The 17,292-nt window shown below is 37.6% G+C and overlaps 1 protein-coding gene across 4 annotated transcripts in view; it reads right to left on the bottom strand.

The window, feature by feature from the left end:
• Nucleotides 1-17,292, bottom strand: part of EBF2 (EBF transcription factor 2) — a 131,215-nt gene that overhangs the window by 19,372 nt on the left and 94,551 nt on the right. For 2 of the 4 annotated variants that reach the window (XM_082255464.1, XM_082255462.1), the window contains exons 7-8: nucleotides 4,978-5,059; nucleotides 2,959-3,076 (exon numbers count right to left, since the gene is read on the bottom strand). In XM_082255464.1, the coding sequence (XP_082111590.1) occupies nucleotides 2,959-3,076; nucleotides 4,978-5,059 (200 nt within the window). Of the gene's footprint in view, nucleotides 1-2,934; nucleotides 3,077-4,977; nucleotides 5,060-17,292 lie in introns of all 4 variants that reach the window. The other 2 variants (XM_082255463.1, XM_082255461.1) reach the window with 1 other exon arrangement.

Here is a 17,292-nt window from a genome sequence, read left to right on the forward strand (position 1 = left end):
AATTCCTTCTCACTTACAGTATCATTCCAACAGCTCAGTTTACCCTGCTTCCCCTCCGAGCAGTGACTTGGCAATCTCCCAGCCTTCTAATCCCTCCCTAATTTAAAAAATAGAGCAAGTGTACAGGATGAGGGGGAGAGCAGTGTGCTGAGGCCTGCCTTCAATGCCTTTCCTTCTTCTACTTTGAAATTTGAGGATTAATTACTCCACAGTGCTTTAAAGCTGTTTTACTGTTAGGATTATGGAAACATTTTAAAGTCCACAGCACACAATTCATTTTAAACTGAAGTCTGGAGTTCTAGGACCAAAAAAATAATGATTCTTGTGGTTGATCAGGCATCCTTGCACTTGCACACAGAACAAAGAAAATTTGTGGAGACTCTTTGCGTGTCTAAATGTGCTATAGGTAGAGTGTGAAGATGTCTTTACTAATCAAATGCAATGATGAGCTAGCCATTTGTAGGTATGAATTGTTTGTTAATATAAGTGGGTGGTATAACTATTAAAGGGGTCTTTGGGAAAAACAAATCATAAAGTAATTTAGTATCCATAGCAGACATGAAAGTTTGTTTCCATTTGATCTTCAAACTTTTTCAAAAAGCAAATATTATTCTGCAAATAACATTAACTCAATCAAATTTCATATTTCACTGATCTGACTGCATTCAATTAAACTGTGATTACATTCTATTGGTTACTACATTTTAAATAATTGTTGCTGCTTGTATCGCCTAGCTAAAGAAACCCACTCAGTATCATCTTCAACAGAGCTAGAGATCATCTACTGAGATTCACAGCAGGTACGGAAAGAGTCCGTGTTGGATAGGTATTATCTGCATCTCCTATTTTATGTTTTTATGGCTTCTTCCCCTTCCATATGGGTAGGCCTCACAACTCCAAGTTCCATCAGGAGCCATAACCAGGCTCAATCTATCACTCGGTTTCCACCACTGACAGGGTCAAAGGTGCCTCAGATCTCTGGCGAGCTTCCAGAAACGAGCAGCCAGTCAATCAAGTCCAATCACTTTAACCAAAGCTGGACTCTATTCTAGCAAAGCACTCTGGGATTTATTTCCACCGTTTGACCGCCCGCTGGGGGAAAATTAACACCACACTAAATTCCTTACTGATTCAATCATTCTCTTTTAGTTCATTAATTCCTCACATGGGTAACACAGGACATGTAGAGAAAAAGCAACAGGAGCAGCCGTGGAGAGATAATATTAAAAATAATATTTCAGTATTAATAGTTCTCTCTAACTAGAAAAGCTACGATGCTACAGCTTTGTAGTTCTATTTATAAAGTCTCTGGAGGTCCTATTTTAGGGTCTGCACTATATCATTTAATGAAATATATTAGGAGTAAATATGGGACAAAGTCATTAGTGTTTATATATAGTTAGTTTGTGTATATGAGGTGTAATTTTTATTTTCTGGCAAAGCAGGCACACGCCTAAGGCTCTATTGTTTGAGTACAAACAAGTTAAGATATGATATTTTTAAGTAATGAAAAAATGAAAAGAGGCGCACAAAGCAGGGACAAGGACAAATTTTGGATAGACTTAGGGTCCTTTCACACGGGCGATCCGATCCGCTTGTCAGTTTTTCAGGCGGACCTGATCGGATGCTCCATGCATCCCTATGGGGCAGCGGATGTCAGTGGTGACATGTCCACTGACACCCCCTGCTCTCCGATCCAATCCTGTCCGTGAAATCCGGATGGATGGAAACCCTATTTTCCATCCGTCTGGTGGATCGGATAAGAACGGACAGGCGGTCCATTCTCATCCGATCTCCCCATAGAGAACAGCAGGGATCTGACAGCTCCGTCTCTGCACACAGAGTGGAGACGGAGCTGCCATCCGCCTGCTCAGCGGGGATCGGCGGATCGATTCCCCGCTGAGCAGAACGGACTCCTTCGGCGGTTGCGCCCGTGTAAAAGGACCCTAAGGGAGGTTTATAGCCCTTGTCAGTTTTTTTTTTTTTGCCATCTATTGTCCTATTAGGGAGATTTGCAGGAAATGAGAGGAAATACCCCCAAAATGAAGTAAATACCTGGTAGTCACCATTTTCATCAGAATTAGTGTCCTCATTGGAAGATTTCCCCTCTATTTCTGTTCTGCTGATCACTCAAAGTTTGTGTTTTTTTTTTCATTTTCAGTGATAACAGTCAATAGGACAAATATAGAGGGTGAATCTTCCTTGCAGGGACACAGACTGAATTAAAATTTGACAGGTGTTCAAATCCCTTTCCATTCTATTTAAAACTAAAAAGTTTTTCCTTCAGTTATACTTTAGGCACAATCACTAATCCCTTCTAAGGATGATGGTTGTTGTTTCACATAAAAAGGAATGTGATCCTGGTGCTCAGTGTATGTGGTTTTGAGGGATACATTTCTAAAAAAAAAAGTCTAAAAAGAGTAAAACTAGTGTGTCCAGATTAGGGGCAGAGTAAACAAAAAAAAATAAAGGTATGTTCTAATTTAATTTTTTGATGTGGGAATTAAAATCAACTCATTCTGAATTTAAAATGCACTGTTGACTATTCTATGTCTTAATTTTGTTAAGTAATAACCATATTTACTTATTGTTTACCACCAATGAATCTTGTAAAACTCCGTAATCTGTAGTAAATGTAAGTGTAAAATATTCTATTCTAAAAGAAAAAAATATTAAGAATAAATAATTACTTATTGTGGGTCATTTTAAATCTAAATGTATATCCTGTAAATATGCAGAAAGTGGAAAATGTCTGTGCTATCCATATCAACCTATAACATTCTATTTAATTTTACAACTGCTGGTTACCAAATGAAAGCTAGCAACTAACTGGTTGCTGTGGGAACACCTCCACTTTCCACATTCCTTAATAAAATATGTGAATTGAGTTGCAGTGCAGTCTCTGGATACAGATAAAGAACGAGAAGACCGTACCGTACTCCAGACAAGCGTCCGTACCTTCCGTAGGGTCCAGCCGTCTTGCCCGCCTCCCATGCTTTGAGTTGTTATGAACAAACATGTTGTCTGACACGGCCAGGACATGTCCATCTACATTCACCGTGGTGGAGAGGACAACCTGTGGACAGAGAAATTAAGTAGGATATATTGTAACATATTGACCATCCATCTACTCCGGCCACCTGACCCTGAATAATGATTCATGTCCGATTTTCCCACATCCTTTCTAAAACAGTCCTTTCTAAAACCTAACCTTTCTAAAACAAGCTAACAAGCGAAGTTAAATTTGTCTGAATTATTAATTAATTAAACCATCACAGGTTATTAAAACTGAAGAATGTCCAGGAAAATCTGATTTTTTATTTGACGGTAGTAAGAGATCTTGTTAGTTGAGCCAAGCAGACCATCAGATGTTAAAACCTAATAAAACAAATTTGACAAGGAAAAAATCAGTGTTTACCCCCCCAGTGTTTTTCCTTTAGCTGGAATAGCGATGCTAACTACTGATACTGATAAAATAACACAGATTCAATTATCTGTACAATATTCGGAAAAATCATAAAAACATGACCTGTTGGAGGTACTTGAAGGCTAGAGCTAAAAACACTGGGGTCGATTTACTAAAATTGGAGAGTGCAAAATCTGGTGCAGCTCTGCACAGAAACCAATGAGCTTCCAATTTTTTTTTTTTTTTTTGTCAAAGCTTAATTGAACAAGCTGATTGGCTACCATGTACAGCTGCATAAGATTTAGCACTCAACAGTTTTAGTAAATCAACCCTACTGTTTACAACTTGTTAATATCAATATTATTAAATACAGGATTTGTATAGTATAGTATAGTATATTATGCCAACTGTTTGTGCGGTGCAGCGCTTTACAATATAAAGGGAGACAGTACAGTTATAATACAATACAATAGTTTAATTCTATATAACTGATTTTTAAGACAATGTTAAAATTTTAAAAAAAAGTTTAATTGTTAACTTTCCTAACTGAAAGTTTTTGATTATAGTTTTATTTTATTTTTTTTTTATTAACAATCTTTCTTTCCCTTCTTTTTTTTCCACTCCTCTTGTTAATATGTATTTTTTCTGTAAGCAACAAAATAATCAACAAAGTATACAGTAGAAATTTATAAAATTCTGACCATACACATACAGTAACTACAACAGTTTTGATAAAAAAAAATTTACAAAAAGAGAACTGACTTTTGGTTAGCCCCCCCCCCCCCCCATTTACTATTTAAAGGAGCATTTGCTCATTATGTATAAGCCAGCAAATCTACTTCGAGAGCTTAGAAAGTAAGTATACTAATGTTACAGTAAAATGGTAAAACCCACTATCAATGCTATTATAGCTAGCTATAATTTTTCACCAAAAAGTGTACAACGGAAAAATAGCACCAATCAGTCATAAGCACATTTGCAGCCCCACATTCTCTTGTTACTTTGTATATATAGTAAATAGTTAATAACTGTAAAAATAAATAAACGTATTAAGCATTGCTTCAATGTGCTGCCATTCCGGCTCGAATAGTGAGCCTCTAGGGTCTGAGGGTCAGACAAAGCCAGGCCCAGAAACACTACACAAGAGACCTGCTGACCTTGGGAAATCTTAACATCTTATCTAAACAGATCGAGGTCAGAGGGCCACTCTGCCACCTTAACTGCTTCCATGTTTCCCTGTGCTCGAGGTGTCAGTGTGTCCCTAAGATGTGACAGGAACCTGGGATGGGAACACAACACCACCAGCATAGCAAAGCTAGAATACATTGAAAGAGTAATAAAGAGGAGAGGAAATAAAGTCAATTCTATGTTAAAAATATATTATAATTATTAAATATTTCAGAAGTTAGAATCATGGTCACATATGGCTCTCTTCTCTCTCTCTCTCGCTATATATATATATATATATATATATATATATATATATATATATTGGTGACATGGGTTTAAAAATTTAACCGTGATCTTGCATTCCATGGGATAAATTCACTTTAAATATAAAGGATACATACCTGGAATCGTCTCATGTCTCGGGGGTTCCCTGCAGTCTTCAGACAATTCTGGTTACATTTCAAAAAGAATTTGAGGAAAAACCTAGAAAAAAGGTAATGTAATGTGACAGGTTAATATAGATCATGGCATCATCACAGACTTAAGTTTATGTGCTTTGTTGTATGAAATCATGGTATTTAATTTCCCTACATGGCTATATCTCTGTGTACTGGGATATATACTGGACAGTCATCAAAACTCTTAGGGTACCCATAAATAATAAATAATTATGCCTAAGTTTGCTAAAATTCAAAGTGTCAATCGGTGACAGATCTCCACAATACAGGCTAATGGATAAAATTTTTCCTTGGCTCCCTCACCCTCAACATATAATGGAAATGTGATTTTAGAAATGGTGGACAGTCAATGAAATGTTGTCACATTTAAAATATCATATCTTCTGTAAATTCTGCCATACCAGACCAGATCAACTTAAACAGATACAAGCAAAAAACATAAATATTGCATTAGAATGGTATTAATACCTGAAAAGAACATGCTTTCTTGAGAGACATTTACAGCCTGATGATAGCTAATTCACGAAGGTAATGTGTAAAGTAATGCATATAATAAATATAATTATCTTCGCTTTATCACCTGCTTCAAAGCTGAGAAAGAGAATGCTTTATAATGTGCTGCTACCTACATAATGTATGCCAGTGCCATATACACACAACACATACATCAGCCTCACACCATAGATGTAAACATACTGACGCATATTTAAGAAAGCCATCATGAACAGCACATTACCATTTAACATTCATCTAACTGTGTGATATATACATAACATGTATATCACATAATGGGGTTGATTTACTAAAACTGTAGAGTGCAAAACCTGGTGCAGCTGTGCATGGTAGCCAATCAGAGAAAAAAGGCAATTAGTTTACAGTGGAATTCCAATGAAAACCTCGCTGTACTTAACTTTTTTGAAGGCGATCTGGTCTACAGGAGAGAATCGACAGCCGCTGTAAAATGCCTGGGGAGTGGCGTCACCCATGTACTTACCATGGGGCTTCTGTTGTTGGCTGCCTCTCCTGCACACTCCTGCACACTGAAGCTGCCACTGACAGCTCAGCGTAGGACTGGACCAGGGCTGCAGAGCAGGTAAGTACAACTTTACAGGGTTAGTTAGATTGGGCTTAGAATGTGGCAAAGAGTAGGTTTAGACTTAGAATAGAATAGGTTCTGACTGGAATTCCAAAATAAGCAACTATTCTTACTCTTAAATGCTTAATGGTCCACATGATCAGGGGTATCCGAGGTGTGTCCATTGCCTAAATATTTTGTGCTAAAAGGTGTCTTTTTTCAATTTCAGAAGGTTGGGAGGTATGCACACATATATACACTGTATGTGGACACCCCACCAAATTCTAGAGTTTAAGAGTTCCCACTAGGGGGTACTGTTAATACTGCAGCATACAGTCCAAGCTTGACTGTGCCCTTGTGAACAAAACCAGCTCCATAAAGACATAGTTTATTGAGTTTAGTGTGGAAGAGCTTGAGTGGCCCACACAGTGCCCTGAACCTAACCTTACCAAAAATCTTTGTAATGAATTGGAATGCTAGTTGGGAGCAAGGGCTTCCTATCCAACATCAGTGCCTGATGTCACAAATGCTCTCCTAGCTATCTGGGCACAATGTTCCACAGACACAGTCCAAAATATTTGGTCACATAGTGTATAAGGATTATGATCCCTTTGAGGTTCGTAATTCAAAAACATGGTAGTCAACTGGTCCTCATCCAAAATTGGCCCAAATGCATGTGCATGTATTAATACCCGTGGATGGAAAAATTAATTAGCCTGTAGGTGAATGACTCAAAGTTCTGTGGAATGTTTTTGCACTGACTGGTGGGAACTTCTTTTGGTGTTTATTTATTTATTTATTTATTTTTGGCTATCGGACTTTCTCTGCAAATTTAGTAAGCAACAGGAATAATGACGATTAAAGGTTCTTGAGGCCTTACGTATCCACAGGTTCTTGCTAGGAACTTCAGTTAAAGTCTTTCTATACCCCACCTCTTATTTTAGTTTTGGATGGATTAGGAAAATTTTAGAGCTCCTGTAAAGTTTTACTTCTATACAGGCTCCATTACAGATTTCTCATCACTGTCTGTGGTGGCCTTGTTTTACCAGACAGGAAATTAAGGAAAATCCGCAACAGGGAAAGAGACAACAAAAAAAAGCTGACAAGGATTACCCCACTTACATAAAAAAATACCTTTTTCTGTGATGCTGTTTCAGAGATTTCCCCTCATTTCCTGTCCTGGGACATCCTTTTTACCAGCCAGGAAGTGATGGAAATTCTCCACTAAAGCCTCAAATGGTAGTAAAATCTGAAAGGAGTTCTAATTCTTCCCCCCTCTATCCAAAACTAAAAACATTTTGGCTACATATACATTTTAATTCCCACAAGTCTCCAATATATTTTACGTATTTTATGTATACTCATGTTTATGTTATTATTCAAGAAAAGTACATTTCTTTTTTACCATTTACAATATTTTTCAAATCATGGTTTTTACAAGTTTTCAAGTTTTTCAGTTTTAAATCAATTCTGTTATCATGCATTGTAGGGAATGTTCATTATCACCATCAGTTAAGATGATTATCAAGTGGTAATACATTTGAAGGCATGACAGAATAAGGGAAGTAATGGGCCTTATTTACCAAGGTTGTAAACTTTCTAGCTAAACCTTGCCTTGCTTTTAGTTAGAAAAATGGCGCACTCTGATTAACTAAAAGCTGCATACACATATCCTTACATAATGTCCCACTCTGCCTATACACACACTAGAATGAATATTTGTTTGGATTAGGGTAAGCGAAATTAAGAGGTTTTTATTTCCCCAACTTTTCAGCAAAAATCTGAAGATTTAAGCAACATTTTGTGGAAATGCATTACATCGAATCAGCAATCCAAAATTACATTTGTTTTGGTCATTTATAAGGGGAGGGGGGTTGCCCCTGAGGGTTATAAAAACTCATTCCAACTACATTGGACCTGTTCATGTACCAAAAAACATGGAACCTCACTAACATTATTTTACATTCTTTCACATTTGGGAAAATTTAGATAGTGAAAATATAAAAAGAACACTAAAGATTTATAAGACTACCCTATCCCTCAAAAAGAAAAAAAAAACACACCTTGTAAATAAATCTGATTCTTCCTGTATTGAATTGTATTGTGACAGCCCATTCAGACTGGCGCGACACGACTTTGTGGGGCAACCTGTGAAGTCGCGGTGCACAGTGTGCACCGCAACTTTGGTGCGACTTGCACGGACTTCATATAATTGAAGTCAATGCAAGTCGCCTCCAGGTTCGCCCCAAAGTAGTACAGGACCCTTTTTCTAAGTCGGAGCGACTTGTGTCGCTCCTATTAGAACGGGTCCTGTACTACTCAATGGCGAGTGACCGACCGCGACTTGTCAGGCGACCAAGTCGCTTGACAAGTTGCGCTAGTCTGAATGGACTCTAACTGTACTGTTTGCCTTAACGTTGTAAAGCTCAGCACAAACTATTGGCACTATATAAATTCTGTATAATAATAATACTAAAAAATAATAATAAAGGGAAAGAGTAGATATTTTTTCAAGCAAGTTTGACCTAAGCAGTTCAATGCACAAAACTAAGAGTTTCCATTTGAGCAAAAATGTACAGTTTTGCTAAAATCTCTGCACTCATCCATAGCCCAGAGGAGTCCTCAGGAAGCAAACTTAAAGAGACAGATTTATAAAGCAGTAGTTGTGATATCAATATATCAATTACTGTAAATTAAAATGCACACACCAGCAAGATTCGTTTGCAATGAATGTTTGGTGAATCTTATATTCACTGCTTTAAAAATAAATCCCTAATGTATAAACAGATTTGTTGAGATAACAATAATTCCACTCCAGGTAAACTCTATAGATTTGAATGAGTTTATTAAAAAAAAAAAAAACATAAAGTGAAAACAGAAATTCAGCAAACATAGCAAAATAAAAATGAATAGGTTATTAAAATAAAAAAGAAGAAAATAAAAAATAGCTGTTGCTGTAGTATGCAACTTCAGTGCAGAGATTCCAACTCCCAAAGTATTTTTTTTCTACCACTAGATGTCTTCAGCCTGATGGCCAACATCATTCAACCCACTTTCTCTAAACCCAAGTTGTCCTGGACATGCCCCAGCCATTGACTGGACAGTGAAACGAGAAGCAGCCAGTGAGCCAATCTCTTACACTCCATTCCTTTTGAACAATGGCTGCAAAACACTTACATTTAATAATGTTTTAATTATTATAGAGCTGCGACAGTTCAGCTTTACATCTTGAGAATTTAGATTTTTTCCCTTATTCTTTCTGCCTCTAAATAGGGTTTAGGTGATAGAGATGATAATAACTTGCAGGCACAGATATGTAAAAGTTTTTGGAGCTTATTAGAAAGGACAGAAGGAGTTTGAGTGGAAAGTGTGATTTTCCTGCACACAATTGACTGTCTGACCTGTAATCTCATACAACATAAATGGTTATTTATCAGCTTCCTAGAAGCGACAGCTAATGTGCAACAACAGACTTTGCATTCAATTATATTATTGTGCTTCTGGTTTTCTGTTTATGTTGAACATACTGTATATACTCCAGTGCCAGGAACTTTTTTCGAAAGCTTTTGTCCAAGGAAATATTCCAGTTTTTTTGTTTTATTGTTTATGGTTAACACCACCATTACAGCTTAACTCTTGGAAAACAGGGATTTGTAATTGTGTTCAGCCATTCTTTTAATCCAGGCACCCCTGGCAGACAGCATGCCTGGGTCCTGGATCCCTCTGTAGACTACACATTAGGTCCAAGTCCTGTCTCGGCCTGTTATTGGACTGGAACAACACGATATTGAGGCCATCCCTTAACCAAAAACATGTTTAAAAGCGAATACCAGTAAGACACAGCCACTGTGTAACATTGCTTAGCAGGAAGCAGAGCCTGCGAATGTAACAAGCAAATATGACTGTCCCCATATAATTATCTAATTGAGAACCATTTATGAAAATGGTGTTGAAATTAATGTATATTGTTAAAAGTGCTTACATAAGGGGTAAGCTATAATGATTCTGGGTTAATCTTATTTATGTTTTTTTTTTTTGCTTCTATTTATATGTTAAACTGTTTTTACATTACAGCTGATTTTTACAAGCTAATGGTTCTTCTGACTCTGTGAAAACAGTGCAATTCCTTTAGATATCTTTTCCCAGCAGTTGTTAAGCAGTAAGTTTGAATTAGGCTGAGTCAAAAAGAAAGTTCCCTGGGCTGGCCAAGCTTTATAATAATCATGAAAACAATAACATGCAATTGGAAAAATATAGAAATGTGAAAGTCACATGAAAAATAACTTCAAAGAAGAAAGGAACAATATTAGCTTACAATTTGCGCTCTTTGACAATACACTCCACACGGGATGGATCCATTTGACGGACTCTGCTTGCTCAGCGGGGATCACTCCGCTGATCCCCACTGAGCAGGCGGATGACAGGTCCGTCACCGCTCACTGTTCAGAGACAGACCTGTTAGAGTACCGCTCTCCTCTATGGGGAGATCGGATGTTTTTATCCTATCCCATTTGATCCGATCCGCCAGACACCATCAGTCTGGATTTGGTGGATAGGATCGGATTGGATAGCAGCGGGTGTCCGCTAACATCCGCCGCTCCAAAGGGGTAAATGGATGGTCTGATCAGGTGTGAAAGGGGCCTTAAACTGATCAATGCAGTTCAAGGAATATTTAAACATATCAATTACACTGTAGTTTCCCTTTATTATTAGAAAAAAAAAATACTAAGGTAAGCAACAATGTCATGCTGCATATCACAATACATAAAAATTATCCTATAATAGTTTTGGTTTAATTTTGCTACAGCTCATTAGTTGGAGCGAAATTAAAGCTCCGCTATGACATATTGGGGGGGATTTACTAAAACTTGAGCACTCAAATTCTGGTGCAGCTGTGCATGGTAGCCAATCAGCTTCTAACTTCAGCTTGTTCGGGTTAAGCTTTGACAATAAAACATGGAAGCTGATTGGTTTCTATGCAGAGCTAAACCAGATTTTACGAAGCGTCACAAACACAAATTCTCCTGCGCTTGGGAGTAAGCCCGCCCAAAGTGAGTGTGTTATATCTCCATCTTGGTTATTTAAGGATAAGCCACGTCTTGCTGCCCTCTAAAGACTAGGGGGTCTGATATTCCAAAACCACAAGAGGAAGAAAGAAAGGGCACACCAACCAAGTGCATCATCCCTAACACCATTATTTTATTTATAAAAAGTGGTAAGTATTATCCTCACAAAACTACACCTGAGTAAAAGCTCATCACATGGTCCAGCATCAAAGTAAATTGCATGGTACCATGTTTTTCAGTCCATAGTGCATTAACATGTGAGGCAGGAGGTAGATATCAAATAGGCTAACACATTTTGAGGTAAAAACCTCCTCCTCAGAGCCAAAAGAGGAGGAGGTTCTTACCTTGAAATGCATTAGCCCAGGGCTCAACAAACCCCAATTGCCAGGTTGCATTGGCGACTAAAATTAGCGGCCTGGCGCCTGGGCTACACTGCGGCAGGTGTCTTGTCACCATGCGGCCCCTGCTTGCGGGTGCACGGACTAGGATGCCATGCCAGCCGGTAATCAAGGCCATGGCTTTGCAGCCTACTGTAAGGAGATGCTTCCATCGGGGAACTGGTGCCCTCTTGTGGTGGCTGGGGCTGCAACAAGCAGTCACTGGCAGCGCTGAGGGTTTCCCCTGCCTGTTCACTTCTCAGAGAAAAGGTTGAGGGCTTCATCTGGCACCCTGTCCTTACCGGTGAGTGGACAGGGAGTGTGTGGCAGCCTCATTTCCATTTACAACCCCACAAAGTTTTTTTACTTATTTTATTTTTTCCATTAAAATTTATTTTTTATTATTTTTTTATTCTTTCCCTGTCATGTCACACAGCCGAAGGCCCCTTTCACATTGGCTGTCTGATCAGGTCCGTCTGACAGTTTTTCAGGCAGACTGGATCGGACACTCCCTGCAATGGTGGAGTGTCGGATGTCCGCAGACAACCACCGCCATCCGATCCTGTCGGCCAAAAACAGACGGATGGTGGCCCTACTTTTCATTTGTCCAATGGATCAAACCAGATGGCATTGGATTGAAATTGACAGGCAGCCCATTTCCATTTGACTGCCCCATAGAGGGTAGCGGGACTGTGTCCATGTTTGCTTTGCATAGTGCAGCAGACAAGACCTGTCATTCACCTGCTCAGCGGGGATTAGCAGAGAAATCCCTGCTGAGCAACTTACTGCACTGTCTTTCCCTAGTGAGCCACTGCCCATCACACCATCAAGCCAAGTACACACAGGCCGAATGCCGGGCAGCTTCAGCCAGTTCATTAAAAACTGGCCGCCATTCAGCCTTTGTGTATGGCAGCCATTCCAAAAGAAGCCGGCCATTCGGCATGAGCAAAAAAACCGGCTCCTAACTTTTTAGCTAGCTCCTAGATTTCAAGCAAATTTGTCAACCCCTGCTCTAGCCTATTGGATCTCTATTTCCTGCCTCACATGTTGATGCACTATGGACTGAATGAATAACACATTGCATTAAAAAAATTGCATGAATAACATGCAATGGACTTTGATGCTGGACCATGCAATGAGCTGTTACTCAATTGTAATTTTGGAAGTATAATACTTACCACTTTTTATAAATAAACTACACCAGATTTTGCATGCTCTAGTTTTAGTAAATATCACCCACCGTGAGAAGGCAGGCTTTCTTTTGCAGAAGAGACATGCAATGTCTGCCTACATGCCTGCTCACATTGGTTCCTGGACTGTAAGCTGAGCTGCGCATGCACAGCTCAGCTTACAGCAGCTGAGCTGATCCTGTGTGCCATGAAGCCTAGCTGATGCCTAGCTCCTGGACATCTGCAGGAGTGACCTCATCCAGCACCGGCCAATGAAGATACCTGGGACATAACCCGGGACATAGGAGAAGTGCCAGTGAGGGAGTGTTGGGAAGGCGAGTATCCTCTCTTTAGTTCTACCTTAAACTAAAAGAATTTAAATTGAAAAGTTTGATGATTGTTTGTTTCTTTACTATATCTAAAATCCTTTGTTTTACAGATAAATATTTAATACTGAGTACAGCCATGATAAAGCAATCTCAGAGCACTAAAGGCATGCTAGAGAGAACAAAGCAGAATTTATTACCTTTCAGGCATAACATCTAAGATTACAAATTCTGATGGATGACTGAAGGGAGGGGGAGAAAGGGGGTGGTATCATTGCTCTGACCTATTTTCTTAGGTGTAAATTTCAAACTGGGCTATTGAACTCTGTGAACAACAGGGCCAGGGAATATCCCAAAAGAATCAGAACTCAACCTGCTGTTAATATATTAAAATAAATAAAACAAATTGTAATATTGCATTAAAATGTGATTAAGAAAAATATTTTAATTTATTTAAATAATTTTGTTTTTTTAGTTCTAACATACCAAATAAAGAAAACAAATGCAAAACCATTATAAAGTTTTTATATTATTTTATTATTATTATTATTATTATTATTATTGGATCTTATGTAACAATGTTGCCGAAGCTAACTAGAATAGTAATTTTTTTTTTATCTCCTTTTCAATACATTTCTATGGGCGCTAATATTAAGTTTGCAATGCAACTATAGATTTAATTCTTCTGTATGCATATCATTATATTCCATAGAGCGTTACAACATACCTTGTACCTTCCCCAAAAAAGCGATCATTTTAAACACCTACGATGCACAATATATATATATATATATATATATATATATATATGCATATATAGAATTTTCAGCATATACTTTCTTTTTTCCTTTTTTTTTTCTTACTTGGGGGCAGGGATTGAGGTGCATAGTTTAATATTTTCTGTTAAGCTCAGTTGAATATGTAGGCAATATGTACAAATATACAAAGAATATACATTTAGATTGTAAAGTGGGCAAATAATGTTCTGTATACATACATTAAATATACATTCACACGTAGTTATAATATGTGGGAAGACGGTGGGGGAGCAGAACGGGAGATTGTGTGGGTCATAGCTGTATGTTCCTGCAGTAAGTTTGGGTCCCAGATGAGTCGGTCGGTTCCTTGTGTTACTATGACAACCACATTTACTGCAGTCCCAAAATCCCAACACAGCGCACACATACAGGCCAGAATTAAAGGCAAAGACACACACTGCTACGCAATGCAAACAAACATACATATGCAGGCAGCTACATCTCACAGGCATATACGCCTGCAAAAATACAGGTCTACACAATATATAATTTGCAGGGGAACAATCATATGCTTTAAATATTCTGTGTCAAAAATATTTCTATCTGCAAACCCTTCCAAGAATAACGGCATGCTTTAAAACAGATTTGTTTTCTACGGGGAGGATTTCCTCAAAGAGTCACTCCACTCAAAAATCAAAGTTTAGCTTTTGGTAGATGCCAGACAGTTAAACTGCCTAATAATTTCTTATATCTCTCAGGGACTCCAGTGGTAAGAAGTCTGCCCAATGCATTATTATTTAAATTTAATTTTTTTTTTTTGAGAGAGAGACTTTTACTTTCTCTCTTGAATTTTTAATATATTTTACATTTTAGAGACTGCAACATGAGGAATGGAAACATCCCAGAGGGGGTAGGCAGCCCAGGTTCCAAGGTGGGTTGGAAGAGATTCAAGAATTGCCACACTTAGATCTCACAAATTAAATAAAAGCAAAAAAAGCTAGTGGGTGACTCAGTGTACCAGACTCTACCTATAAGTAAGGCAGCCATACATGGATCGAAATTCGGCCAGTTCAGCAGCCAGCAGCCAAATTTAGATTCATGTATGGGCAGGCTGGTTGTAGAGAATTCAATCTACCGATCAACTTCTGTACAACCAGCCTGTCAGGTTTTTCCTGAATGATCAATGCCACCGGCTATAGCTGGCAACACTGATTAATAAGTTCTGATGGCGGCTTCCAGTCTTCAGGACACAATAACACAGCTGGAGTGATTACCTCATCAACATCGAGTATTTGGATGGTGGAATCTGGTCATTTTTTTTTTTCATTCAACCCACTGGTTGAAGGAAGCTAATGATCAATGCATGGGCTGCTTCAGGCTATCACTTGCACAGCCGGTTCACACTACTGCAATGCCAGACATCACATGTGAGTTGCACTGCACTGCTGTGAAGATCACATGCGATGTTTGTGTGACTGATCTGGGGGTGTCATTAACTTTACATTGACACCCCCCAGAGGTTCTCAGATCTCAGTGTGAACCACTGTGCGATTCTGGTGTGATGCGGGAACCGCCACTAAATCGCATCGATCGGGTTTCCTGCATTGCACCAGTTTGAACCGGGACTGAACTAAACAGGCCCTGTGTTTGCACTATCCTAGCAATGCTGTATTGGCGGATTCAGGGGAACAAAATAATTTTTTATTTTTTTATTAAATAACCCCTTTTGTAAATATTAGTTTTTAAAATATATGTATAATGATATACATTACAACTGCATAATCCTTTAAAAAATTTCTTGGCAATATTTCTATAGAAAAAAATCTAAATGTATATAATAAAAAAAAAAAAAAAAACAAGAAGCTTACGTACAATGTAAAGTAAACCACAACAACATATATAAATACACTATATATATATATATATATATATATATATAAATACTGTGTATCTGGCCCCTGCTGGCAATACAGGCAGTCCTGATTTTTAAAACTTTGATAAATATGGTCCATTATTCTACACAGTGGTATTCTATTTTTTCGTAAGAATTTTTTAAATTTTCTATGTATATATATATTATATACACATATACATATACTGTATGTATATATATATATATATATATATATATATATATATATATATATATATATATATATATATATATATATAGAGATAATTTAAAATTCTTACAAAAGAATAGAATACCACTGTGTAAAATATTAGACCAAATATTTTAAAATGCAGGACTGCCTGTATTGCCAGCAGGGGCCAGTCAGTGTCTACTGTTCATATTCCATACCTTACTATATTTCATATAGTTAGACTGGTAAGCTAGGACCACGGGAATTAAGATAAAGAAATTTAAAAACTATCTCCTAACTTGCTGCAATCAGGAGCACAGCCATTAAAGCCTATCTACTAAGGCAAGTAGATTATATATTTTTTTAGCTTATTGAGTATGGTTACACTGTAAATATCCAATCAAGTGTTTTTTCTCAAACAAATTTGGAAGTTTGAAGTGAACTCATCTTATTGACCATGCAATATGCAAAGCAAATGCAAAGCTAAAACTATCTAATATTTTGTAAATCAACCCAAATTTCTCACATCACTTTATAAGCAGGGCCTACTGAATACTTTTCCACATAAGGGAACAGTTTCCCTGCAGCACAATTCTCATAAGGGAATCTTAAAAACCAGATTCTCAGGAACATGGAACTTTTTTTTTTTTTTATATGGAAACATATTGAAGTTTTGCTTGGATGTATCATAAATCAGAATTGACCTATAGTTGTGCCGAGGAAGCTGGCTTTAGGCAAATGCTTAATCTTTGTTGCTTTACATTTTTCTTTTCAGATCATTTTACTGTGTTTAAGTACAGTATATATATAAATATATATATTTGCTTGGTTTCACTTTCTCTGTAACCGTAGACAAATGAGTCATCTGCCCCTTATACTTTATCTTCCCACAACTTATTTTACTAAATAGCAGAAAATTCTCTTTGCAAAGTGAATGTAAGTTTAAGAGAAGAGATGAAGCTGCATTAACTTTGATCATCCAATCACATACAAGTAAAACGCCTGATTTCTAATCTTCTTTGTACGATTGGGTATTTAGAATAAAAATAGCTCTCTCATACTAAGCTATTCTGTACTCTATTAGTAAATAACAACAGCATTATGGTATAGGTATGTTAATGCACAATGCAGACATTACCAACGGATGGCCTTTGTACTTCAATATTACTTGGACAAGTCTGTCCACCAAGGCACTGGAATCTGATGGACATCCCAATGGCCACCCAACTTGGCACTCTTTCCATTAGACACATACCAGGAAAACCTGTGACTGCATTTATAAACAAGGATATTTTGTCATCCATGGACTGAGGTATGCAGAACCAACAAGTAAATTAATACACAGTTGACTGTCCTAGGATTAAAAATATTTTTTGCAATATAGATAGTTTGGGATTTCTGAA

Source organism: Pelophylax lessonae, assembly GCF_965119305.1.
Source record: "Pelophylax lessonae genome assembly, chromosome: 4".
Lineage (NCBI taxonomy): Eukaryota > Metazoa > Chordata > Amphibia > Anura > Ranidae > Pelophylax > Pelophylax lessonae.